Below are 26,462 nucleotides of genomic sequence, written 5' to 3' on the forward strand. Positions count from 1 at the left end.
TGTTGTTCATGAACACCCAGAACACTGCACTATAATGCACAAATGGATACTGACATGGATCCTGCCAATTTTGCTCTACAGATCATACTTTTACATTATCTTTCTAATGGGCACTATATCTTTAGCTTGCAATGACATGACTCCAGAGCAAATGGCTACAAATGTGAACTGTTCCAGCCCTGAGCGACATACCAGAAGCTATGATTATATGGAAGGGGGGGATGTAAGAGTGAGAAGACTTTTCTGTCGAACTCAGTGGTATATGAGGATTGATAAACGAGGCAAAGTGAAAGGGACAAGAGAAGCAAACAACAACTACAGTAAGTACTATTTTTGCTTTTCCTAAGTTTTTAGAAATTTACACATCATTGTTTCCTATTCCTTGATTTACCATAATTCCTAAAGAGATTTTTATCATGTACTGACCATTGTGTAAAACAAGTTTTCCAATTAATCGTACAGCAGGACATTTGCTATTGATTTTGAAATGCGTCATTTTAAATACTGCATTGTAGATCTGTTAATGTATTAGTTACAGCTGGGAACTATTAGCAAACAGAGAGCCTATTTTAACAAGTGAACTAAGGTTATATGTATGAAAATGTATAGCCACCAACTCTCCTCATAAAATACTCCTGAAACATTAAACCACACTTATATAGAGCACAAACTACCTAAAAGTTTGGTGTGTTTGAGTTAACAATTAAAACATAGAAATACTAGAAAGTTAAATGGAAAGAATTATGTAAACTCTCTTGCAAAATCTTTTAGATAGTTTGCCAAGCCAGGAACAAAATCTATTATAGTTTCTGCAGTTCATTATTACAATGATCATAATGCTGAAAAAATATTCTCCCCCCTTTCTTCCAAAACTATGACTCATCTAGAGAGAATGGACATACAATATTTTATGAAGCTCTACCAAGTACAAATTCTGATCTGGAAAAGGAATTGTTGTACTAATATGTATTTTCCACACAAATACCTATATAATCTTTGATTAATATTTGAAGACATGAAATTTTCCAGTCACTATTTTTCCACTTTGTCTTTTGTGTTGTTACAAATGTATTGTTTATTTAGAGAAACACATCTACTTGAAAAGGCATTACTTTATTAAGATGCAATGGGAAAATACATAGGATTATACCACACATTTCAAAACCAAATTATAACAAAAAGGGGCCAGGGACATGCTGGTCTAGTGTTTAGAGACAAATAAAAGGACAAATATATTTCCAAGAATGCTGCTTAAAAATGATTTAATTTGTTGTATATAATAGTGTGCTTTTTATAATAGCAGCAGCAAAAGAAATCCATAAATCAAACTTGAAGAACTGTTAGTGTGTCTCAGGCTGAAGCTGAGTGCCTGTGTTCTAGCAGAGCAGCACTCTGGCGTGCTCCACGCCTGGCCAGTGGGCTTCAGCATTTATCCCTCTGCTTCATGACTACATTAATGCTTGGCAACTTGTGTGGCTAAAACTGCATTGACTAATGTTACAGTTTCTTTTAAAATTTGTTTCCATATGTCTCCTTTCTTTCTACGCTATTACATAGTGAATAACCATATTCCTCTGAAAGACAACACATGGCCAGCAGCCAACTAAATTATTTGGTCCATGTTCAAGAAGACTCCCTTGGAGTTTCAGGAAGGCATTGCTACAATAGAGATCCATAGGACTAGTTTTGAAGTGAAATGTTGTTCCCATTAAAAATCACCGGAAAAAATGTTACTGATTGTGATTCTTCTAAATTAATGAAGAGGTGAATATTCACAGTACCCAATTTTTTTCTCTTATTAGTTACAAACACATTATGACAGCATCTAGAGCTAAGTAATTTATTATACAGAGCTGCTTTTTTAGTTCCATGATGTTTAAGTAAAACTTTGTTAGCAATTTAGCATTATTTCAAATTCAAGCTGAGGTTCTCAGTTCTCTGAATTATCCCGTTCTGCTTAAGCACATTAATGACACCTTTAAACATTCTGTAGTGAGCCCATTAGAGAACACCACATCCTCTTGTGCCAATGATGCAGTCTCTTGCAGTTTCCTGAACACCTCATGATAATTTAATAATGGTAACTAACTATTACAAATTATTCAAAGGCAAACTTGAGTCACTAAACCCTTATGTTTACATTGTAGTGGAAAAAACCCTTAATCCGTTTTCTGGAAAATGCAATGAGTATGATGAGAAAAACCAAATGGAATTGTACCAATTATCTGGTAACTGATGTGCACTGTGATTAACTATCTTTAAACTGGCAGAAGTATGTAGGAAGTTCCCACCCTCTCAACTTTAATACTCTAATTTATTTATTGTATCTTAAGGAATAATACCCAAATGCTTTTGTTGCAAAAGTAGATAGGCAAATATAGACAAAGAGGACTAGAAAAATGTGAACACTGATAATCTGGATTTTGTGAGAAACTACAGAAATTAGTACTGTAGCAGTATTATGGGAACACTTTTTGTCATACCCTTGGTTCAACAAAAGATGTAAACAGCCTTTCTGAAGATGTGCCTCTGGCTCTCTACTAAAATCAATAATCATAAAGAAAATTATATTATATGAGGGGGCAAAAAGCAAAACAAACAAAAACCCAGAAAAAATAATGCCCACCTAGACTAGTACACCTTCTCTAAGGCATACTAGTGGTTTTTCTTCCCTAAGGAAAAAAAATTAACATTAAAACTTTAAACCAGCTATTTTTATCGAGGTTCTCTGGATAAAAGCGTAATTTTAAAACCATACAGATGAAAAGGATGTATTTCTGTGCGTTCAAACATTTTTGTTCCATGATTTCTGAAAATTAGTAAAAGGTAAATCAAACCTGTTTCTTAGGATGGAATGTCAGAACTGCTGCAGTCAAACTAATCAGTGGACATGAAAAGTGTTGCCCAAAGAGGTTTCTTCTCATTTTATCCCAATTTCCCACTTACATAATAAATAAAAGGAATTCTTGTCCCTTTTGAATTTGCTAATTTGTGCTACTGAAATAAAATGAGAACAAAACCCTATTTTTACCTATCATAACTTAACTTCATGAAGGAAGCTGTCCTGACAGTTGTGTAGATCAAGTGAGCTACTTCCTTTCAGCCCATGAGGTGTGAAGCATGAACGTTGTGAAGAACAATCTTCACACCGAGAAATGGCTGTGGAAGGATAACTTCATCACAACTTTGGCAAGTGCCAAAATTCATAAAGATTCTCTTACCAGTTGGGACTAAAAGAACACCAATGGTGAGGAATTAAGGTCTTTGTATTTCAAACTTCTCTAATTACAGAATAAATATATACACACATACTATGAAAGTAACAGCATAAATAGTGAAAGTGTTAAAATTTCTAAGGTTTTCCGTTAACAGCCACTGTATTAAATGTGTGTGGATTCAAATTTCACATCAGAACTAAATACTGAACCAAATCTTCACTCACCAATTGTAAAAAATCTGTATTTATCAAATTTTGATTTCTTAAAAATATTAGAATTTAATTGCTTAGTTGTGTGTGCTGCCTCAGTGCAAGCAAATTGCTAAATCCCATTTACAACAGTGCTGACCTTGTTAGGTACCCAAAGAACATGGTTCTGTGCACATTTCAGAAAGCAGTAGAGCCTTCTGGTGGACATAAAGGTGATAACTCAAGAGTGAACTAATCAAATCAGAGGACAGTGATCTCCACTGAGTAGGGGAAATCAATTTGCACCTGACAGATTTGCTTTCAATCTGAAAACCAAATGGCAGAGGGAGAGTTGAGAGTCACCCACTGAAAAACTAAAGCAAGAATTAGGCAGCAGCCAAGACCTAACCAAGAGGTTAGGTCACCCAGAAAAATCTGTCATTATTCATAAAAAAATTTCTCTTTTACAAAAACTTACTATAACTTGCCAAAGCCTGAACTTTTTAAACAAAAAATAAATTCTGCATCTTGTTCAAGGAAAAGAATCTCAGTGTGCACACAAAAAGCACTTTTTAAATTCATGATTGTAAAACGTGAAATTGACTGAACAAATCTTGGAGATAACAAGGTGATTTGCTAACTCTTAATCTTGATAGAAAAATTAATCACTCCTTATCACTGTTTACTCCTGCCTTCATTTCAGTCTGCATTTCAAAATTTTGCCAGATTTAGTTAATTTTGTTCAGAAAAGAGGCATCAAAAATCAGAGTTTGTTTTGACTCTCTCCAAGAGGATTTTTAACTATGACTGGATGATGCTTTAGGACTTTCCATGCTCTGTTGCCTTTGGAATCTCATTTTAAAGACTTCAAAGCCTTCCCGGAACCTGAATCCTGTCTGATCCTATCATATTCCACGTGTGCTCTAAACCCAGAAAGTGCCTATTTCCTCTTCTTTTTCAGTGGGTAAAGCCAACCAAAGAAAAAGCAGAGAAAGTATTCTAGTGAAATCTTGACATAAAATGGCTGAAATCTTGATTACAATTTTATCTTGGAAAACTACTTCTATTTTGACCAGAATCCAGCAAGTCAAAGTTTTTGGCAATATTAAATGAACTTCAACTCAGTTTCGCTCAAATGTAAACCCTAACTGATGACAAAATACACTTTATACGCATCTTAGTGGTTAAATATTCTAACTTGCTTAGAAATCAGAATTACTAGTATTTTATATAAGCTTCTTAGCAAAAAACAAATATAAGTATGCTGTGTTACTGTATAAATTTTATTGCTGTTGCTTAAATACATATTACATAGATGAGCCAAGAAGATTCAGCTCCTGAAAATGAGGTATTTCAAGGCAGGTATTGATGGACTAGATGCAGTTAAGGGTTATGTGTGCTCCAGACAAACAGAAAGTCTGTCTCTGCAGCTGCATTCTTGGTTTTTCAAGAAGTTGTGGTTCAACCAACACTTTGGTGCCAGGACAACACAAACCTTCACTAACATGGAAGTGGTTTTGCTTCACATTAGTACTCTGCTAATCTTTCCAATTATAACAGAAAGATTTCATTCCAATGGAAATAGATACATATCCTCTAAAACCTAACCCACAGCACCAAGGATGACTTTCTCTCTCACAGTAACTAACCAAACCTAATATACCAGATTCCCCTGCTACCTCCCCAGTTCGTTGTCTGGCACTGGGGTACCCTCAAGTAGCCACAGAGAGATCTATGCCTACCCCTCAGTCTATGCCTTTTGACAAATGCCAGGTTTTCACCCTCAGCTGCTGATGAAGATGGGTTTTAGCAAAGATGCAGATAACAGAAGCAGCTGAGTTATACCTGTTTTACAGCTTCTATAGAGTGTTTTGGTGAGTGTAGCCTTTGGGGAGGTGAGAAGAAAGCAAGGTGTGAAGCCTTGAAGGATTGCAGCACAATTCTTCAGTCTCACCTATCAACATCCAGATCACTGCTCAACTGGCATAGTATAAGAGGGGTGACACAGAACACAATTAAAACTGTTTACAACTTCTGAATTTACCTCCTGAATCTTCATCACCTTGTCTATTCTTAGGCATTTGCCAGCTGAAAAATATGTGTAAAGCCAGACGGTAGCAGTTTGCACTCACTTTCTTCTCACTCTCATGAACAAAAATGATTGCATAAGCTCTGTGGGGGAAAACTCAAACCTCTGGCCTGAGGCCCAGGCAGCAGCTCCACAAGTTAACATACACCAACAGGGCTATGCCTGCCTGGGGGAGCTTCAAAACAGAGCTACCATCGGTCTGAGCAGTGAAAAAATCTGAGTGTGTGCACACTGCCCTTATGGATTCCTTCCACCTTGATACACCCTCGTAGTTCAGCTGTGACTTGGCAGTTTTTCTGTATCTCTCAATACTGAAATTTATCAGAAATGAGAAATAGTGCACTTTTATAGAACTATCAATCAAATTTAGCAGCAAACTACAGAAGCAGTCACAGGATACATATAAAGATAAATTGCAGCTCCTTTTCCCCCACAGCTTTCCCCCCCACATTGTTTACAATTTCTAAATCTTCAAAAAATTCAGTGTTGTATCATTAAATATGTTATTGCTCCATCCTGAAGAAAATGTGCTGAAGTGGCCCTGACCTGAGACTCAAGAGACTTGAGGCTAATCCAGACTTCTAAGCAATTTGCTTACAGACTTTGGGAAAACTCTTCAAACTCTCTATGCCTCTATGAAAAAGAATTATTCACCTCTTCATAAAGAGCTTTTTAAAGTATTAGCAAAAAACTTTCAAACCACAAAAGAATTGTGTGTTACTATTTTCAAAATTAAATAATTTGATAATAGAACATTAATTGACTAATTGAGAATGAACTAGAAGTCCTGAAGTCAGTAGCCAGACAAAAACACAGAGCTCAGATGAATCTTAAAGAAACAATTTCCCTACAGGCAAACAGAATTTGGTATAAAATTTAATTCCTTATACAGTCAGTCTTGCAAAACAAAGCCCAAATCCAGATATTCCCCTTCACAGCTTCTGTACTTTCCCACTTTCTATATTGTTTGAGTATCTGAAAGAGATTGTTTCAGATTTCTAGGATCCTGGAATACACAACAGAGGTGGCTTTCCTCCCCATCTTCCTTAAAGCTTGGGAAGACCAAGACATCCTAAACCATGTGATTACACTGTCCACATTACAAGTTCTATCAACTAGCAGTATATTTTGGAACACATTTCTCATCAAAACAAAGTTTAGGCAAATGTAGGCTGTTACTCTTCATGGGTGGCATACTGCTTTTGTTGCATAATTGACTGTCTATGACTATATTTGGCAACAGTATTTCAATTGTCTTGTTTGACCTTTGACATTATTTTTAAATCAGGATATGAGAGAAAGATCAAGTTAGCCTTCTGGTGTATGCAATTTAGAAACATTATTAATAAAATGTTAATAGTGAAAATTTTTATGGCAGTAACATAATAGAGGTTAACAATCATAGCACTGAATTGTCACACTTTAAAACTTTCATAACACATGACATCATTTATTCAGATGGAAAAAATTCTTTGTAACAATTGGCGTTGAAAAGTTAGAAGTGGATATTCAAGATGTGGCCCACAAATTCATGAAAAGACACCAAAGAAGCAATAAAAATACCAATGCAATCAATAGGCTCTTTTGACTATTATTTAGCTTTTAAAACAAAGAACAAAACCAGGATGAAATTATTAAAGGGTCTAGATACTCTATTGAAAACACTGAAATCTTCCTTCTGCATCCAGTTTTTCAAAATTAAGCCCAGGCAGAATGGATAGATCAACTCAAAACTATAAAGAAAACAGCAAACATGACCATTCCATGGCATTGATAAACACAGTGACTTCTACAGGGACCAACACACACCACTCATGTCCATCTCTTCAATAATGACATGTTCTGAATACCCCCCTAACCTGGAGGATTTTTCTTTTTAAGGTGTTTCTTAGCATTAGTACTTCCATTTTTGGTAAGCTGGCTTGCTCCCTCTTAAACGTGTCAGCAGACACTGGGAGGTGCTATAGACTATAAAAAGAAGGTGATCAGACTTGTCCTTGGCTATTTTGATACCTTGCATTTTTAATATTTTTCTAACGAGAAGGTATTGTATTTCAAAGCAGAAAAAACAGCCCCAAAAAAGAAGCATATTTTCCCTAATAATCTTGCTGATTTTATGTTTTATTATGACCTTTAAATGTCACATGTGGTTTGATATTTCAATCAGAAGTAAATGTTTACAGAAAAAAAGAAAAAAGATAACTTTATGACTGTTAAAACACAGAAATTCTTTTAGATTAACATATTATCTAGAGCTGAAAAAATATAAGAGGGAAAAAATAACCACAATCAACATCAAATTAGGAAAAGGTTGTACGTGAATCTGTGCTGCAGTCCCTGAGCTGCTCAGGTGAACTGGAGCCATTGTTCAGTGGCTGTTTGTGTGCACAGCTGGAATGCAATGGCAAATGTGGAGTTTTACATGCCAGGTGTGTGGAAATGCTCATTGCAAGAGCTTGCTGGCTTCTTGTATAACACATTCACAACATTATATGGTGATGAGAGACTTGTCCTTTGAGTGGTCTACATGGACTCTAAGGGTGCCAATGTTCAGGCCCTCTAGCTAGTCACTAAGCAGATACATTTGGGAGAGAATGCTGACCTAGTCAAGGGAAAAAGGCAGCAAACAGAGGAGTGATTCCATCCAGTGTTTGTGTAGGTCCTTGTGAAAACAAGAGCTGTACTCCCTGACAGAAACTCTGAACTAAACCAGAAAGGATAACTGAATCCTGGAGAGTGCAGTCAGTACTAACACAATAGGAAACTGCAACTTTCACCAGCTTTCAAAAGCAACTTTTAACTCCACCAAGCTAATTTATTTCCTTTGGAATAGCCCAGGCAGCTTGGGGACTGTGCATAATGTGCAAGATGATACACAGAAATCCAAGCCGTTTTTCAGTGCTTATTGGTGACACTTTACAAGGATTTAGGGAACTAGCTATGTAAATCTGGCACAGAGTGATTCAAATAATGGAACTTGCTTGATAGAGCTGCCTTACAACAAGGGAGATTTATGCTGTGGGAAAGGCCAGTACCAGATCTCCCTCAGCAGCAGCCCTTGATGTTTGCTTGTGGGAAAACTGCACCTGAAAAGTCCTGAAGTCATCACAGCCATGTCACTTCCCAATGCTACAGCAAAAAATTGTAACAGTACCTTTACATAAGGACAGGGACAAATACCTGTGCATTTGTCCAGTGAGATTCATCCCAACTGAATTGCACACACAGCAGGAGTGCCTGCATTAGTTCAGCATCACCTTAGCAACACCACACTAGAACATAGCACAAAAAGAATTCTCTGCCATGTACATGTCTGACCACATCTGAACTACAAATGTGACAGAGCTCACACAGCACTCTGCCTACAAACATTGCTACTAATCAAAAGCAAAATTATATACAAGTACTTTCAAACTAACAAGCGAAAAAAAGCCATTCTTCCTATTTAAATAAAATCCACTCTTCTAACCAAACTTCTTACGTCTTTTACTGAGCACGGAGATTCCATTCAGTATTTCCAACAAAGACTGAAAACCAAAACCAAATAAAAAGGTACATAATTCCCAGGGCAAGCAAGTTCTATAGAGCACTCTAAATGACTGCAAACCAGTCAGAAAAAAAGAAACTAACTATGCCCAAATGATGATTCCAAAAAGACAATTCATCTACTCAGGAAACAAAATACCACCTACCACACCAGATAAGGGACGAGACAAGAACTGAGGCAAAAACCCCAATAGGAAATGGATGGAGAGCCTCCTCCCTGTAAGGAGTCCTCTCCTGACTGCTGGCCAGCCACGAGGGCCTGGCTCTGCCCTCCTTCCTCTCATTAGCATGGCATCAGGTACACAGCTGCCTTGAGTCTCTTGCTCTGTTTTGCATCCTGCCACCCCATCAGTACTGACACTGTTTCACAGGGCTGAGCATTTTCTCTGAGCATCTGCTTCAGCAACCAGAAAAGCTCCCTTTTTGAAGTTGTGAAAGACAGTCTGGCAAGTTGTTCTACCTTACTAACAGTGCAACAGCCACATATTTGGGTGAGTTTGTGTTGGACTTTGTAGAAGATATTTATTAGCTCAAAGGAAATCAAATGTTACATCAACTTTGAGAGTAGCCTTAGGAGAGTCTGCTCAAATGATAGAGTAAATGCCAAGAGTCCTAGCCCACTTATACTCGTCCCTTTAAATGCCTTCTAAATTGAGCAATGAAAATAGCACAGCTATTAATAAAGCCAAGCTTTTAGATTATTATACACCAACTTCAATCAGAATGTTTATATTAGCAAACTGGCACTCAGCCTCCTTTACCAAATATCAAACTAAAATTACTTAGCATGCTTCTATTTCTGATTGCACCCTTATGTGACTTGGGAAATTCAGTCTATATTACTGAAGAGAACTATCATGCAACAAAACTAAAGAAAAAGAAATTACCACATCTTTCTAGGAAACTATTACCACATATTTCGCAGAAATCATGCTCTGTTGATTTTTTAGCTAAGTAATACAGTGTTTTGAATTTGAATTCCTCTAATTTAGTCATATTCTTCTAGGACATTCTGATGAAAACTTCTGAAATGGCACTTTCATCCAGAAAGAACACTGGAAGCAAAACCAGTCTATACCAAAACCATAAAACTACCATTAGACAAAAGGAGAAGTTTCAAATTATTTACAACATGCAAGGCAAACCCCATTAATTTAGTTCAGTGATGAACAGCCTAACTCTGATCCAGGGAGATTATTTAAGAGAAGCAAATGGGCAACAATGGCTATATCATCTAAGCAGAAAATGATCTAGTGATAAAAGATACATTTATCATAATTATAGTAAGAAATTATTGGAGAATTATTCAGAACTGTTCAACATTTGAAATAGACTACATTTCTATGTTTGTTAAAACAAGACATTTTCTTCTTAGATAACAAAATATTCCATAAATACAGGTAGGTATCTGTATGCTGTCCTTTTCACATAGGATCTGTAGACAACCCAGAGACAGTTCTCTAAAAGGGCTGACAAACACTCAAGGGACACTTCAAGCTACCTTAAAAAAGGGCAATACTTAAGCCTAAACCCCACATCATATATATATGGTGCTTACATTTCTGCATCACTTTAGGTGGTATCTACAAAAATGTACAAGTTGCCACTGTTATTCAACTGTGTGAGACAAAAATAACAGAAGCCATGTTTTCTGACTTTGTCCTATACACTTTTAAGTCATAATCTTGTATACATAGATAAAGACATTTTTCTCCTGCTAGGGGGCTCAATTAAAGTCATGACTGCCCTTACAAAAATCTTTCTTCCCTTTCTTCCTCTTCACATTGCTCTTCACTGTTTTCTGTCCATGATATAATTTTGTTTAGGGCGTCCTTATTCATGTATGAGAAAATAGAATATTAGTTTTGTATGAACTATTTCCCCAACAGACTACCCAGATTCCAAAGGTAGTCACCTCTTTTAAGGTGATTTAGAAAAATGAAGGCTATTTCTGTCTGTATACAGCACTGTAAATATTGAGGATTTTGGATCACAATTTATTATATTGTCTTGTTCATACTTCAACAATGCAGTTCTGGGTGTTTTCAGCTGAACTGAGCTTAGCAAGGAGAATTGTTTGTTACAGTGCTCGTTTCCCGAGTTTACTCTCCAACACCAGACCCGTCACAGCAGGATGGTTCTTTTCTTTGTTTTCCTCTTAAGAGTTATCTGGCAGCTGCACCCCAAACTAGCCTCTGTCAGTGGATTCCTAAAGAATTCTGCATACATCATCTTTTGTAATCACATGTGCTGCAATCTACATCACAGGTGGTATTGCACAAAAAAGTCGGATTTGAGCCCTGTCAGACCATGCCATATTTGTTTCATTAATTTTGATTTCTATGTGAAAAAAAACCAATTCCCTCTCTGTGTGCATTGTATTTGATTGAAATAAATTCTCAACAACACAGAGATGTAATCAACATGAGAAAGTAACTGCCAAGAAGTACAGCATTAGCTCTTTCCAAAAAAAAGGCAAAATATGGCTTTTCTATTCATACTGACTTAGGGATGAACTATGGAAAACTATCACTGATGGTCTAAATAGCTGCTGTTGAAAGTAAAGAATATTGCACAGCTGTGGAGGAGTTAAGTTACTGACTAGTGGAAAAGCTATCTAACCCTGTGATTCATTAGGAAAAGTTTGCTCAAGAGTTGAAAGACCCATATTAGGAAAGAGACAAATACATGCCATTTGTAAAAGTCTGTCTCTACTGAAATCAGTAAAAGTCTTGTTACTGATGCCTATCCATGGCTGAGGAGTTTATTTTAAAAGATGGCAAATAATAACTATTGCTTCTCCAAACCCATGTGCTTTTACTTTAAGACACCGTTTCATAACATTGGTAATAAATACTGGGCATAAAGGAAAATGAAATTCCTGTTCCACTATTAATCTCTTCCTGACTTTCAAGTCAGAATGACTTCTCTATCTTACCAATATCAATGTAGGAGTAACACTGCTATCACTAATTATCCTTCTTAAGATATGGTCTGAGAAGCGGAGTACATCAGAATATACCAATTTAGGATACTCAAAAAATAGTTAGATGTCACTTTTCAAATATATGTGCAAATTTATATTTACATATGAAAGATATAACAAGAAGTTTATTCTATGTTTTTCTGACCTATATTAAAATCACAGATTCACATTTCTATACTGACTAAAAACTGACAGCATTATTTATAGTGAATATATACTCAATAGTAGAAGTATATCTCATTTTGTGAGATTTTTTTCACACCATAGAACATTTGCATTTACATATGAATCAAGAATATGTTGATACTCATGGGGGAATTAAGGTGGCACAAAAAGAAGTTAAGAACAGCAGAATTACTTTGTTTCATTTTGTGCGGTTAAAAAACCCCACGATCTCAGTAAATTTGGGTAGGGTTTCCCTGGCTCTTTGCTGCAATACAGCTGAAGTCACAGATATTTTATGCAAAGAAAGAAAAGGTTTCTTCACCACTTAAGTGCTTAGAATAGCCATAATTGTTTCAGTCAGAGCAAAAAGCATAGCAAATCCTTTACTAAGAACAGGTTTCCTTTATATATTTTAAAACATACCACCACGGGCACAGCCAAGCCCTGTACACTCTTCAAGGCAGTTCAAAAATTCCTGCTAAGTTCAATGTTATGGAGTCACTATTTTATGGAACAAACATTAGGAGAGAACAGTACCATAAGGAGTAGAAATTATCATAAATATAATGCAGACTCAAAGAAGGCTGTCAAACTGAGTCTGCCAATCACAGAATTATGCAAACCTAAAGCAAATCCACGACAAAATAAAAATGTAAGAGCTGCAAACCCTTTATTTGCACATGCAGCATCTGCTACCCAGTCCAGATTCCTATATTAAAACCCCACCAGCAATTACCTGAGTAATCTAATTTAATAAACCTATGGAAGAAATCTTATTTTACTCTGATTCCTTAAAACGAACATTTTATTCTTCCCTTCTTGAACAAGGTCCTTGTTCAAGCCCACTACTGAAATGTATATTTTCAAATATCTATAACTCACAGACCAGCTGTTTCCCAGATTTTAAGAGGGTCCACATATTCTGCTACAGGTTGCTGATGTAGTACTTCTGTGGAGCTCATCAAACTTCCATGACACCACCACATATAAGAAAAAACTGTAGCAGAAAAAATTGAAAAGTGGAACATTCTCAAAGGCTCCTGACTGAAGCTGTTCTCTAGTGCTTGAATGCTATGAAATCTGCCATTTGTTTCAAGGTCAAGAGAAAAGTATGTCTTTACACTTATGCCAATGCACAGCACTGTTGTCTATCAAACAGGTTGGTCGATTATCATCAGAGATGGAAATTTGGAATTCCACCAATATAACAATATGGATGCCAGGATGGATCTGATTTTAAGTTATTAAATCCTTTTACAGACTGGTCACAGCTATCTTTATTACAAACAGTCACTGTATAGTGATACAGCAGTGCCCGTGGGCTTTGGGAGCTGAGAAAACGAAGTTGTGCAGTTTTGCAGGCACAGGAGAGCTCCCATCCTTCCTCAGGCTGCTCAGGGCCACAAGGAACTTTCCTTAGTTAAAAGGAAAGGCAAAGGCAAAGGCAAAGGCAAAGGCAAAGGCAAAGGCAAAGGCAAAGAAAGTGAACTGATTTCTACCATTTTTTACATGCTCAGGTTAATTGAGAGAATACTTCATGCGGGGTTCTCAGGGATAATGCAAAGGAACACAGGGTAAGACAACAAGGCAGCTTTCTAACTTCATAGTTGCCATTTTTTATGTTCCCTCTATATATTTTTAGCTAATATAAGCCCATAAATTAATTAAAACAACTATAACTGTGCTGATTCATACATGAGGATATAAAATTAGAACAAAAGCAATGGGAAACTGCATTATGTACAACCAACAGTATACTAAAATATGTTAAAGTTAATTAAAACATTTAAAGAAATATCATATAATTTGTCTAATCCTATGCTCTATTAATTGTTCAGTACTTATTCCATTACTTTTTTACATTAGCTATGACTGGTAACTCTTTCTCTTAAGATACCATCATAGTATTCTGTCACAACACACTGGAATGTGAGTACTAGAGCTCTGATTTCTATTTTCAGGGCACAATTAACTGACACTGAAAAATGAGGCCATTACTCCTATTTAATGCAAATAAAGCAAAGCACAGAAAGATTGTGGACTCTAGAAAATAGAATATGTTTACATTATTCTATTTGAAATAGTTTTCTCACTGACTTCCTGATATTATGCACATGGACAAAAGTAAGAGTGTGCATGGATACTTTTATCACCAGATTCAAGATGGTTACTCTGCATCCTGGCATTTGCAGTCAAAACTGAAATAAATCCAGATTTTCCAACTGGTCAACTGAGCTGAATTTTAAGAGGCAGATTAAAAAGTCACATAAATAAATACAGAATAAAAGAGAAGCTTGGCTGAGCTCCTACAGTCTATTTGCTCTGGTAACAGCAACTGGTCCTGTAGCAGAGGAACAATTTTCTCTGCTGCTGCTGATGCTGCTGTTTTCCTCAGTTTTGATATAGAATTGTAAAGCGAGCTAAAAACTAAAGGTAACAAGTGGATGACAATTACACATTTACAAATATCTGGTCATGTAAACAGAGAGGTTTCAAAGTGCTGCCTGTGTGTAACGGCAAATATTCTAATGATTTCCCTAAAGTCAGGCTTCCAGTCAGGTTTAAATTTTTAGACTGGTAAAAACAGGTTGTTTACCTGAAGGAAGGAAATTATTTACTTTAGGCAAAATTAAGACAAGGAATGAGCTAAGCTATTTGAAAAAACAACAGTGGTAGGATAATTGACACAAGTTTTGATCCATATGCTGAACAAGACAGGAGAAACATCTGCTACAAAATCCAAATTTATTTATCAGAATTTAATTAGATTATTCGATTGGTTTTGATTTTAAAGGAATTTAAATTTTCTCCTTCTATAAGTTTACAATTTAATATCTGGTCTTATACAGATTTTGAAAGTCCAACTAAATCTAAATTATTTGTCAGCAGTAAACCAGAATAACTTGAGCGGCCATCCATATAAATATATGTCCAGTAGTGTTTTGAAGGCAGGAGTGAGCCAGCTGGTTTCTATCAATTCCCACTCTGTGAGGCAGCAAGGGGTTAGCACAATTTTCTTAGCAGCTTCTTGCATTTTGTACCTTGGAAGGAATTACGTAGCGCCTGCCCGTGTTCTTCTAGACACTGTAATTGATATATTTAGATATCCAACTTCAGCTCTTCCTGCACAAAATAGCAGATCTGGTCTGGAAATGGAATTAAAATCTATGCACTTGGGTAGTGCCTGCCCTACATTCTGCATAACTACTGAGAGTGGGAAAAGATGTCTCTCTTCAAAAGGATTGCAGTGTTTATGACTGAAATGAGCTCTTAACTACGTGAAACAAAATTTAAATGTCTAAAATTTCAAACCATTTAAAACCCTTTGCTTCTACTCCATAGGCCCCTCTGGATATCTTCAAGCTCTAGAAAACTGCAGTCACCTTCTTTATTCTGCAACCACTTTCTGAATTTTACTTATTTTAAATAATTTTTGTTATTAGCTACTTCTGGGACCATTTTCACAGTTAAAAAGTGTTGTACTATATATTTTAACTGATAACACATTGCAGAATTTCATTATGATCAATCTACAGGAATTTAATATTTGCTTTTAGTGATTTGTCTCAACGATGTATAATTTTAAGTTTTCCTCAAAGAACACAGGAAGGCAGTTCTTAGACTCAGTTTGTCCCCAGAATATGGCTCTGCTCTTCCTCTTGTCAAGCCTGTTTCAGGAACCAGGCCTGTTCTAAAAACTGCCACAGGAACAGCTGGAGACAATACACAGAACAAAACAGCAAGGCCTTGAGCTCAGGGAAAATTTCATATAAAAAGAGCAGATTCTATGCTGGATTTATTTTTGCCCCGTTTAGCTGAATAAATCCAGCACCATTTGCCACGTTATATTTAAGTTGATTTACAACTGCCTGCAGCCAGTTCATCCAGGTGATATACAGGAAATGCACCTGGATTTAATGTTCCTCAGACACAATTCAGAGAATGAAATACTTGTACATGGAAAAGGCACGTTAACAGACACTCTATTTTTTCTTAGAAAAACAGAAGAAAAAAAATCTTCCACAGAAATGATATGAATCATTTTAGGTCAGCTGTGATCACTAACTCAGGAAAGGAGCAAACACAGCTCATCACCAGATAAAAACACAAAATAGCATAATAACGAAAAATTTTTAAAAAGACAAAGTAATCTTTTTAAAGACTTCTGCATTATGAAAGAATTTGAAAAAAAGGAGGCTCTGGTCTTATGTAGAATTTTCCAAGTTCAGATAACCAAAATAGCTGTGCACACTGAAACTGAGTCTGGGAAGTTTTCTCCCTTTAGTTGGATATATCTTATTTTGCTTTGGAAAGGTTAATAAGCAACATTTTACATTTACTTTTGGTATTTTGATTCTACATTCTGAAAGTCTGCAGAGCTTGAAAACATCATTTATTCTATTAAAATTGGCACAAAATATTTAAATACTAGAAATAGCCTTCGTCTGAGCTGTAGGGAAAGCATTTGTTGTACAAGTTCAACTCTAAAGTATTAAATCATTAATTTTATTACTGCTTGGAAACAATTACATTTTGTAAACAGTCATTCCACTCTTTTTTTCCATTTTTCATATCAGTAAATTATTAATGCTGTAATAAGAGATCAGTTTTTCAGACTGAGGATTAAGACTTGAATTTTACATGACAGTATTAATTCTAAAAAATAATATTATTCTTCATTATAACCATATGTTTAGCTTCAGGGCAATTTTTATTGGAGGGAAATGTAGTTTCCTGCAAAAATGAGAAATGACTACATGCTGTCTAAGAGGCTTATCAAGAAAATATTTATATAAAGCAGTGGAGATCAGTGAAGTAAGGACTTCTATTAAGTTTAATGAGACGTTGCCAAGAGAAGGACTGCCTGGGGCAGCATGTTATTCAGTTGTTACCATGTACTGCTATTCACAAGTCACACCTCAAAAACTGAAAAACTCCATAACTTTGCAATCTACTTAAGTGACAAATGTCACACCCTTTAGTTCTAAAGATCAAATCAACAGAAATATTGGAAATAGATTGGTCTGAATAGCTAATGTTCAACAGAGACATGCACAGAAGGCATCAATTTAGAGTCAGAACATTCTACACCAACTCTTACTATGCCACCATTTTCCATGAAGAATGAAGCTTTTGATTTATAAAACTATCTCCTAACTCTGCAAAATTAACAGAGAGTTAATACAAAACTGAGGCAAAACAGGTTGTACAGTAAGGAAAAATACTTGAAAATGTTAAGGTATTTCCCTTTAGCAATTATTAATTGCAATAGGGTCAATGAAATTCCCAGTACAGTAATTAGGGGAGGTAGACTTTACAGAGAGTTGTAAAGTGATGAGCACTGCATTAAATCTATTCATTATTATATTTATTATTGTTATTTGAAAAATGACTAAAAATAGGTATTATGGCATTTAATATTTCCCACTGCAGAAGAAATGTGTTAAGTTTAAAGTAAAAAGGAAGGTGTATTTCCAAACATAGTTCAAATCACACTCTTCACACTACAGTATCAGCCAACCATGGTTGGAAGGGCAGATTATACATTTCATGATGCATAAGAAAATGTGTAAATACTTGGAAAAATGCCGACTTAAGAGTGGAACTTGGCTTACCCCTTCCTTTTCTGCAATAAAGGTAAACACCCACAAGTCCAAGTGCACATGCAACAATATATCTTGGAAGTAAAATAACAGCATTTCTAAACAATCATTTTAGTTCCCTGTTGTATCTTCCCTCTTATTTTTGGTTCTTATCTTGCCTTTTTTATACTATTTTCACAGAGTGATCAGGTTAGCAGTTTCCTTCATACACCTTGACATGGCTCATATTCCATAACTAACTTATCTGTCATGTTGAGTATTACCAGGACAATGGTTTATCATAAAGTTGTTGCATCTAGCAATGCACATATAAATTAGTTTGTCTGACTGGAAAACAGTGGAGACATTTATGGATAAGGAAATGTCAAATAAAGAAAATTTAAAATTATAATCTAATGGAGTACAAAAAATGCTTTAATGGACTTCTGTTTAGCACTTAGTTGATTTTAATATAGTATGCCTCCTTTTTGTGCCCAATGAAATGCAAAAGGATAATTAAACATCAGCTATTTATGCTTAATCAAATGTTCTGTAACACAAACTAAATCTTGTCAGCAAATCCTGCTGCTCAAGGATGCTGAGCCCTGAGCTGCAGCAGGTCCTCAGGGAATACCTCTCTATCGTTAATCATGTTTCCTCAGACAACTACAATTTTTCCTGCTTGGAAATGACACACAGGACAAACCCGGGAGTTTTGAGTATGTCTCCATGATATCCAGATGTCTGGCATCTCACTCAAGCAGTAGCTTCAACTGTTCTCCTGAAAATCCTTGACAGATACATCATTTCTGTTCAGATCATTTTTACAGCCATATTCATATTTAAAGTGCTTCAGAGACTCTACACATGCACAGCAAATGCACACATGGATACAGCAAAAAGCCCCTGAAGACCTTTTTCAGCCTTCTATGCCGCAAATAACAACATATTTGTGTTTATGACATAAATCCAAATTCCAAGTATCACAAGGAGAAGACAGAAGAAAGTGATAGTGAATGTATGTACCAACTCGTTTTCTGTTAATTAATTCTTCATTAAAATCACATCCACAGACGGAAAATTCCTGGTGTGGAGAAATCTACTGCTTTGTAACATATTTTACATATACCTGTACAATTATTTCTACTTAAAATCTAGGAAACTCCTTCATTCTCCTGCTAAGTACTCAATACAAATGCAAATACTGCTTCCTATCAATTTTAATTTAATAATAGGGAAAGGTAACAATTAAGTCATATTACAAAATATCTTAAATCAAGACCTTTATTTGCAGTGAAATTTTTTACTGTTAGTTTTTATATTTGAGAGAGAAAGAGCACACAAATTGTTTTACCTAAAAATGAACTTCACGATGCATCCATTTAAAAATATTAAGACTCAAAATAACTTAAATTGCACAAATACTTTACAATATAGGCACCATATTAAAAAAAAAAAAAAAAGAAAGAAAGAAAAATATTTCCTGAAACAAATTACTTTCAAAACTATCCAATAAAAGTATTCATTTCACTGATAAGATTCTTCTGGAAAAACATTTAAGTGTAATACACCAGCTATTTACTGTGCTGGCTTACCAAATGCACACATGTACCAATAATATCATGAAAGTCTTCCAAGACTGACCATCATGAACCTTATTTTCTGGCTTTAACAGGCACAAAAATTAACTTATTAAGTGCCAGAACAAAAGAACAAATTACATTACTTATCATTAAACAGTGTCTTCTAAGCAAAGACAAGATAATTTTCCTTGGCCTTGAATCATTTGCAAAGGTCATTTGAATTCATAAATATGTGCTCCAAATTCCATTAATGAGAAACACAAGTTAGTGAAATTTAGCAGTTACATTTTGTTTTGACTCATTTTCCATCCAAGTCTTTTCTGCCCCTTTGTCCCTATTTAAGATTTCACATACTTTATTTTTAAAGACAATTCTGCTGAGGAAAGAGTGTTTCACAAAAACATTCCTCACAAGTGCTAAACTGTCAGTGCCAGCCTCCCTACCCTTAAAAATCAGCAAGAGACTGCTTTTTTTCAACTGCACAGAGAGCCACAAGAAATAAAGTGCTGTACGTATCACATGTGCTCCCTCAACACATGTACCTGGCAGCAAAGCACTGCCATGAAATTGCTGTCAGCTTTCTGAAAAATGTAATGGATGCCAAAATGTCTCTCTGAATGAATGTCTACAGACACTGACTGGGGCAAACTGAGGAGCAGTGGCCAGAAACCTCATGTGATAGACACTGAGGGGATACCTGCAACATATGAAACGTCTGGAAACAGAGCCAGCTGAACGGGGACTGAACTCAAAGTGTGCTTCCCACAACCTTCCTGAACAATCCTGCACACTGGGGCAGTTTCCTAGAACATGAAAAGAGATCTCCCTCTGTGGTTCTGCTGCCCCTCCTCTTCCAAAAGCTCCTGAGAGGTTACACCTGCCTGTGGGATCTTCAGGCATGGGCAGCATTTACTGAATCCCTCACACTCCCAGGAGCCAGAGCTGCAATTGCTCTTTCAGCCTCTTAGCTGACAGGTGACTAAAGGGAAATGCCCTGATTTTGCTAAATCACAAGGCTCTTGCTGCTTTGTTATAGATAAGATACTTTTATCCGAGGATATTATGGGCAAACACAAAGAAACTGCCTATTCAACTATGCCTGCACACTGATGGAAATTAATATAGTCTGCAAACAGATCGTTTGCAATAAAAGCAAAGATTTGTTTTAACAAATACAAAGTCAGTGTGTTGTAAAAGCAAAAAGGAGTCTAACAAATAAAACGAAGATGCTGATTTGAAAATATGAACTGAATCAGAAAACACACAATATCAGGAGATAAAAACAAAATTATCAAATACTACTTGCCAGGACAGAATCATCTCATGTGGCAATGCTCAGTGTTATAGCAATCATATAACTAAATGCCATTTTTCTGCACAAATTTCCAGCCTGAGGCACTGTCCTGCCATTCAGGCTACAGTTATGGAATAAGTCTGCACATAAAAGCGTCTGCTTCTAAGTACCTAGACCAGAATGCCAGGAAACTCACCTCATTAATGACACAAATTTGCTCCAAAACCTGATACATATTTCACCCACTGAAACTGTTGTGTCAGCCTAAAGGATTGTTTTGTTTATTTTTGTTTACTTTTTTTTTTCTACTGGATATCAACTGTGTGCTATTTAATTTGAACCAAGTGGTTCCAAAGGCTGCTGCCACCATCCACAGGCATCTTTTCTGAAGACAAACTGTGACCCATCTCTGCTGAGTGTCTTTTACATACACCAGAGGAATTTCAGCTCTGTAGGAAACTTCATTCACTACAGGAATTTCAAGCTATATTTGATACATTGACCATACAACCATATAAAATTGTTTGGAATTTCATGCTGATTTTATAGGAAGTACAGTTGTTTTCAATTTTGGATGCCCATCTCTAGGTTGTTTTTTTTTTTCTTTTCCTAGCTTTAATCTGATTTCTTTTCAGTTACTTTGTGGTATATTAAGTCTTTTCTTAAACTTCTTCCAAACTTCTCTGGGGATGCTTTAGATAAAGCAACTGAACATAGTTTACATTTTAATTTTGAAATCAGGGATATTTAAGATCTTTTTGAAGCTTGGCCTTCTGAATTTCTCCTCATCAACATCTTAATAATTTAAGCATGCCTTTAAAGTAATTTTGGTTACTAGAGTATGAAAAGAGTATTTCAATGAAAGAATCTATGTATAAAAATTTTCTCTTTCCCATCTTTTCACGAATAGATATTGAAAGGATTAAACACCTTTACTTCAAAAGGAAGCACATAAGAAGAGACCTTCTCATTTAAGACAAGGAAAGACAGTGATGTCTCAACTGTGAATAAAGTAGAAAAACAAGTACCCCAAACCAAAATAAAGTAACTCCATCAAGTTAGTCACAATCTACTTCAGGCAAGAAGAAAAAAACTAAAAAAATAATGTAGAAATTGTAACAATAATAATATTGCTTTGGACAAAACCTTTTGGCATTTCCTTTTTTAAAGTAGTAAGATTTCTTACTACTGTAACTTCAGCCAACATCAGCTTACTCAAGGAAATCTCAATTCCTATTAGCATTATTTGTTTTAAAAAGTAATTCTGAATCTTTTACTTTTTTAAAATTCTGTATAAATAGAAAACTCAAACATGGACTTTTTTAAAAAACTCCCCTTACATTAATGGCCAGCAGAGGCAAAAGAACAAATGGATATAAGCTGTCACTGAAGAAATGCAGATTGCAAATTACTACGAAGTCTCTAGCCATTAAAATAAATCAACCTCTGGAGCAGCCCTCGGCAGAAACACTGGGGGCAAAGAAATAACAACTCCAATTTAGTATTGGCAAAGTTTATGAAAAGAGAATTATCTGATGCAATTCCCAGGCTAGCAGAGCACTGGACTTGATGACCCAGAGATCCCTTCCACTGTTGTGTTCTTTGTTAGGCTAAATGCAGATGTTCATCTGTTTTTCAGCCTCACTGTGGTTTTTCTAAAGTGAAATTGAAATGATAGTTATTATAATTTTTGTAAGTTTCGGTTACAAATTACCCTTTGTTAGAACTATTGCTAGGCCTGCAGAAGAGTGGAACTTGTCAAAGAATTCTAAAAGCTTTACTTAAAAAAAGCTGGCTTAGCATTATAGGGGAGTACAGAAGTATAAACACTCTGAGCTGAATGCCCAGCAGTGCACACACCATGAGAAGAGGGAACTGATCTGTTAAAGAAAAAAGGACGAAAAATATACCCATATGTTCTACAACTGATACATCAGTAACATCAAGGAGAAAAGCAAAACAACAAGAAGGAAAGCAAAAGGCAAGAGGAGATAAAAATGTATGGGGAAGGAGAAATATCATAGATATTTAATGCCTTTCTTAAAAACCTAACTAACAAAAAACTGTTACCGTGTGGCTGTGAAAAGCCAATGCCAACTTGAAAGGGAAAACCAGGAAATGCTTTGTTAAAGAGGACATGCAGGTGATAACCTAACACCTCCCTCACTTGTCTCCCCCATGCTGAGCTCTTGCAATTTGCCTCAAGTTGGCTGCCTTTGAAAGACCCCATTTTGGAGACGGAGCCATAGTGCAGCTGCTATGGCAGAGCTCTGTCAGTGACTCAATATTGAAAGAAATAGCTCAAACTCAGATATATAACTCTAAACTACTGCTTAAGAAAACATTAATAACATTTAAGCTTGAAAACAACCTGGTGTTCCTTAATAACTTGCATAATCCACGTCTTCACTTTTTTTTTAATATTAACAAAAAAATATTTTTAATGTTGCAGGTAACTTAAATGTATCATAGTGACTACAGAAAAGCATTGCTGATATGTTCCAGTGAGATGAAAATAAATCAGGTTCTAGAAAACAACGCTAAAGGCTTTCTGGTTTTGAATAAATAGGCTCTCAGGGCAGCCTTTAATGATTTTCAAATACACGTATCTTTACAGCTCCAATCAGTCATAAAAGCACACAAAGGTCAAGCAAATACTTTATCTTATTTCAGACACTGTGGTCTGTTTTCTATCACTCGCAAGTTCTAAGGTTTACACTCTTTCAAGGGGATGATACTGCTACACAAAACTTCAAAATAAAGGATTTACACAAATTCTGTGAACCTTGATGGCTAACTACATATTCCAAATGAAACCCTGAGCCTGATAAACTCTAAGCTACACTGATTCTCTGAAAATAGAGGAATTACTTATATTGACATCACAACTTCAGTATATACTTAAAAATTACCACCAAACAATTTTAAAGTGGCTCTATGCAGACATGATCACACAGGGAATTGTAAAAGTCTAAAAAAGTCTAATTTTAAAAGCCCTTTCTTTCATGAAGGCACTTAAATTTCCTGTTTTCCAAAAAGAATTCAATAAATGTGGAAATAGTACAGAATGTTAGTTCAAGGAAAGCTGAGTTAACTGGAGAACCACCAAGCATTTACAGCCCTTGCTGTGTACCTTTGCAGGTATTCTAGAAATCCGCACGGTGGCAGTTGGAATAGTGGCAATCAAAGGAGTGGAAAGTGAATATTTTCTGGCAATGAACAAGTCAGGGCGACTCTATGGAAAGGTATGGATGCAAACTTCTCTTCTGTGTACATCCCTACAATCTTAGAGGTATTTTGAGATGTAACATTTGTATGGTTTTTCATAGAACAGATTCCTAATGAAGTAAAATGTATTCTGGAATATCCCATGCATTCCATATTGGACTTTTATGTCCATTTAATAAATTCAATGATTAGGCCTTATATACTTCTTCAAAATGTGGAATACTAAGGGGGAATACACAAAGCTAGAATTTTCAATACTCGGATTTCAGAGGCCAAATTTATTTATTAAAATATTCCTAACATGCAGGGTCTATAATGCCCATTCTTCTCCCACCTTCACTAATCTAAGTATTTTAAAAGACACTTTTGTTCTTGCCTTACCATATTTTATTTTTTACTCTCAACAGAAAGTCTGCAATGAGGACTGCAACTTCATTGAACTGATTGAAGAAAACCATTATAACACCTACGCTTCTGCAAAATGGACACACAAAGGGAAAGAGATGTTTATTACACTAAACCACAAAGGGGTTCCAATGAAAGGTAAAAAAACAAAGAAAGAACACAGAGCATCCCACTTTCTTCCTCTGGCAATATCCTAATCACAAATGATCTATAAAGAACTAGTTCCAGCAGGAAGATTAATTTTAAGAAGACTGTTTGACAAGATACCAAGAGAGGCTGGAATACTACTGAGAAACTGAACAAGCTGGACTTGCGCATTTATGTTTATTTTTAAGAGACTACATGAAAAAGATTTGAAAATATACACAAAACCAGATTTACTAACTAAAAGTTGTAAAAAATTCTAAAGAGTTGTACAATCATTATCTTAGTCATTGTAACTGGGTAGTTTCTTAAATTAATTTACCCTGAAGAATAAGTCATTACTTGATTATCTGATAATATTTTATTTAAAAAAACTATCTGCTTCTTAAATATGGCTGCTATAATAATAATAAGCAGATGATAATGTTGTGTAAAATATGTCAGACTTTAAGGCTGCTGGAATGAGTTGTCAGATTATCAAGTCAATAGAAAATGTGGAGGCTGAGCAGTATTTTAAATACTTTCCCCAAGAAACTCATATCCTATACATAAACTATATGATCAAAAAAATATAATCTTGTAAATGTTTATTGTTGTATTCAGATAAGAGAGTTAGTTTGGACAAATTAAGTTTACTCTAACACAAAATGTTCCTATCTATTAATGAAACAAATACCTAATGCTGCTCTAAAAGATGTTTCAAATAGTGTATGTAAAATAAAAATAGGAATAAATAATGTACTTCATCTCACTTTTCACAAATTAACATTTTATATAACAATGAAGCAAAAATTCAGACATATTAAGGTTTTTTATGTAACATATCCTATCTTTTGTATAATTCCTGTTAGGGCATACAGCTTTCAATATTGTTTTTCCATTCTTATACATGCTTTTTCTGTTGTTACAGCATTAAACTTTATTTTAAGTTGTATTTGAACTTTATTGTTTTAAGTTATTTAAATGTTATTTATAAAAAAAAAGATACTTATTAAGCTGCATCTGTTTCATATGCCTTTAATTCTAAAGGAATAACAAAATGGTCTGGCTGAGATGCATGAATTTTTTTCTGTGACCAACACAAAGCCTAGTATACAACCTTCCTGCCAACATACATTGGATGGCAGACAAAAATGACAGCCTGCAGCAAATCACACAATGGACATCTCAAAAGAAACAATGCAAAAATTTTAAAAATCTGTGCCACATACTCTGGATAATTGAATTACTGGCATGCTCAGAGTTATGCCAGGTAAAAGAAGGTTACAGTTCCAGCAGGCACTGTGAATAATCCAAAGGTGGTAGAACCTCCCCTCACAGATACAGAAATACGTGCAAGCCTGCATGACCAGTGTGAAACTACAGCTAAAATCCCTGGGGCCAGATGAAGAAAAGACATCCTAATTTTCTAGCCATGAAAGTACTCAGTTAAGCACTACTTGACTTATGCCTCCTCATATAATTTAATTCGGTTTCCCTACACTTTTTCTTGGGTTGTGATAATTGCACTTAGATAGAGATCACCAAAAACTAGCTAAAGCAGTGACGTGACTGGGATAAAGTTAATTTAAAATGGACTTAAATGTTTCAATGTTATGCATTGAATAGCAAGTGTCTAGTGTCAACCATTTCTTCCTACATGAAACATTTTCATTTTAAGAGCACTCACAGAAAATGGCAACAATTTCCTTTGACAAATATTTTCTTCTTTTAAAAAAATCTTGTTTAACAAATAGTGCCATTTAAAATCAAATTGTGATATTTGCAAGTCAAAAATCAAAACAGATATAAACAGATCCATGCAAAAATGTGTCAGTACAGCTCTATCAGTAAACCTTCACTGTGCTTTTGCTACTTTATTTATTACTTGTTCACTGAACACAACAGACTGTACTATAAAGGAAGCTTTTTTGCTGGTACCTCCCTGCACTACTTTCTGTGAATATGTAACAGTGAAACAAAGCTCACACTTATGATCAACATTAACATAGTAGCAGAAGTTTCTATATCTAAACTAGGTTAGCAGAAGCTTTG

The 26,462-nt window shown here is 35.5% G+C and overlaps 1 protein-coding gene across 1 annotated transcript; it reads left to right on the forward strand.

Moving 5' to 3' along the window:
• The first annotated feature begins 34 nt into the window (after positions 1 to 34).
• FGF7 (fibroblast growth factor 7) lies at positions 35 to 24,481 on the forward strand. Its single transcript, XM_064722532.1, has 3 exons — positions 35 to 320; positions 23,793 to 23,896; positions 24,287 to 24,481. Exons 1-3 carry the CDS (start codon positions 35 to 37, stop codon positions 24,479 to 24,481), a joined length of 585 nt encoding a protein of 194 aa, XP_064578602.1.
• The last annotated feature ends 1,981 nt before the right edge of the window (positions 24,482 to 26,462 follow it).

The sequence above is a fragment of the Zonotrichia leucophrys genome, chromosome 10 (assembly GCF_028769735.1).
Source record: "Zonotrichia leucophrys gambelii isolate GWCS_2022_RI chromosome 10, RI_Zleu_2.0, whole genome shotgun sequence".
Classification (NCBI taxonomy): Eukaryota; Metazoa; Chordata; class Aves; order Passeriformes; family Passerellidae; genus Zonotrichia; species Zonotrichia leucophrys.

What these genes read in the sequence shown, in the direction of transcription:
- FGF7 (XM_064722532.1), top strand. Translation starts at nt 35, where the DNA reads ATGCACAAATGGATACTGACATGGATCCTGCCAATTTTGCTCTACAGA. An exon ending in AGAAGCAAACAACAACTACA is followed by an intron (nt 321 to 23,792) that starts GTAAGTACTATT and finishes GTACCTTTGCAG; the next exon opens with GTATTCTAGAAATCCGCACG. An exon ending in CAGGGCGACTCTATGGAAAG is followed by an intron (nt 23,897 to 24,286) that starts GTATGGATGCAA and finishes TACTCTCAACAG; the next exon opens with AAAGTCTGCAATGAGGACTG.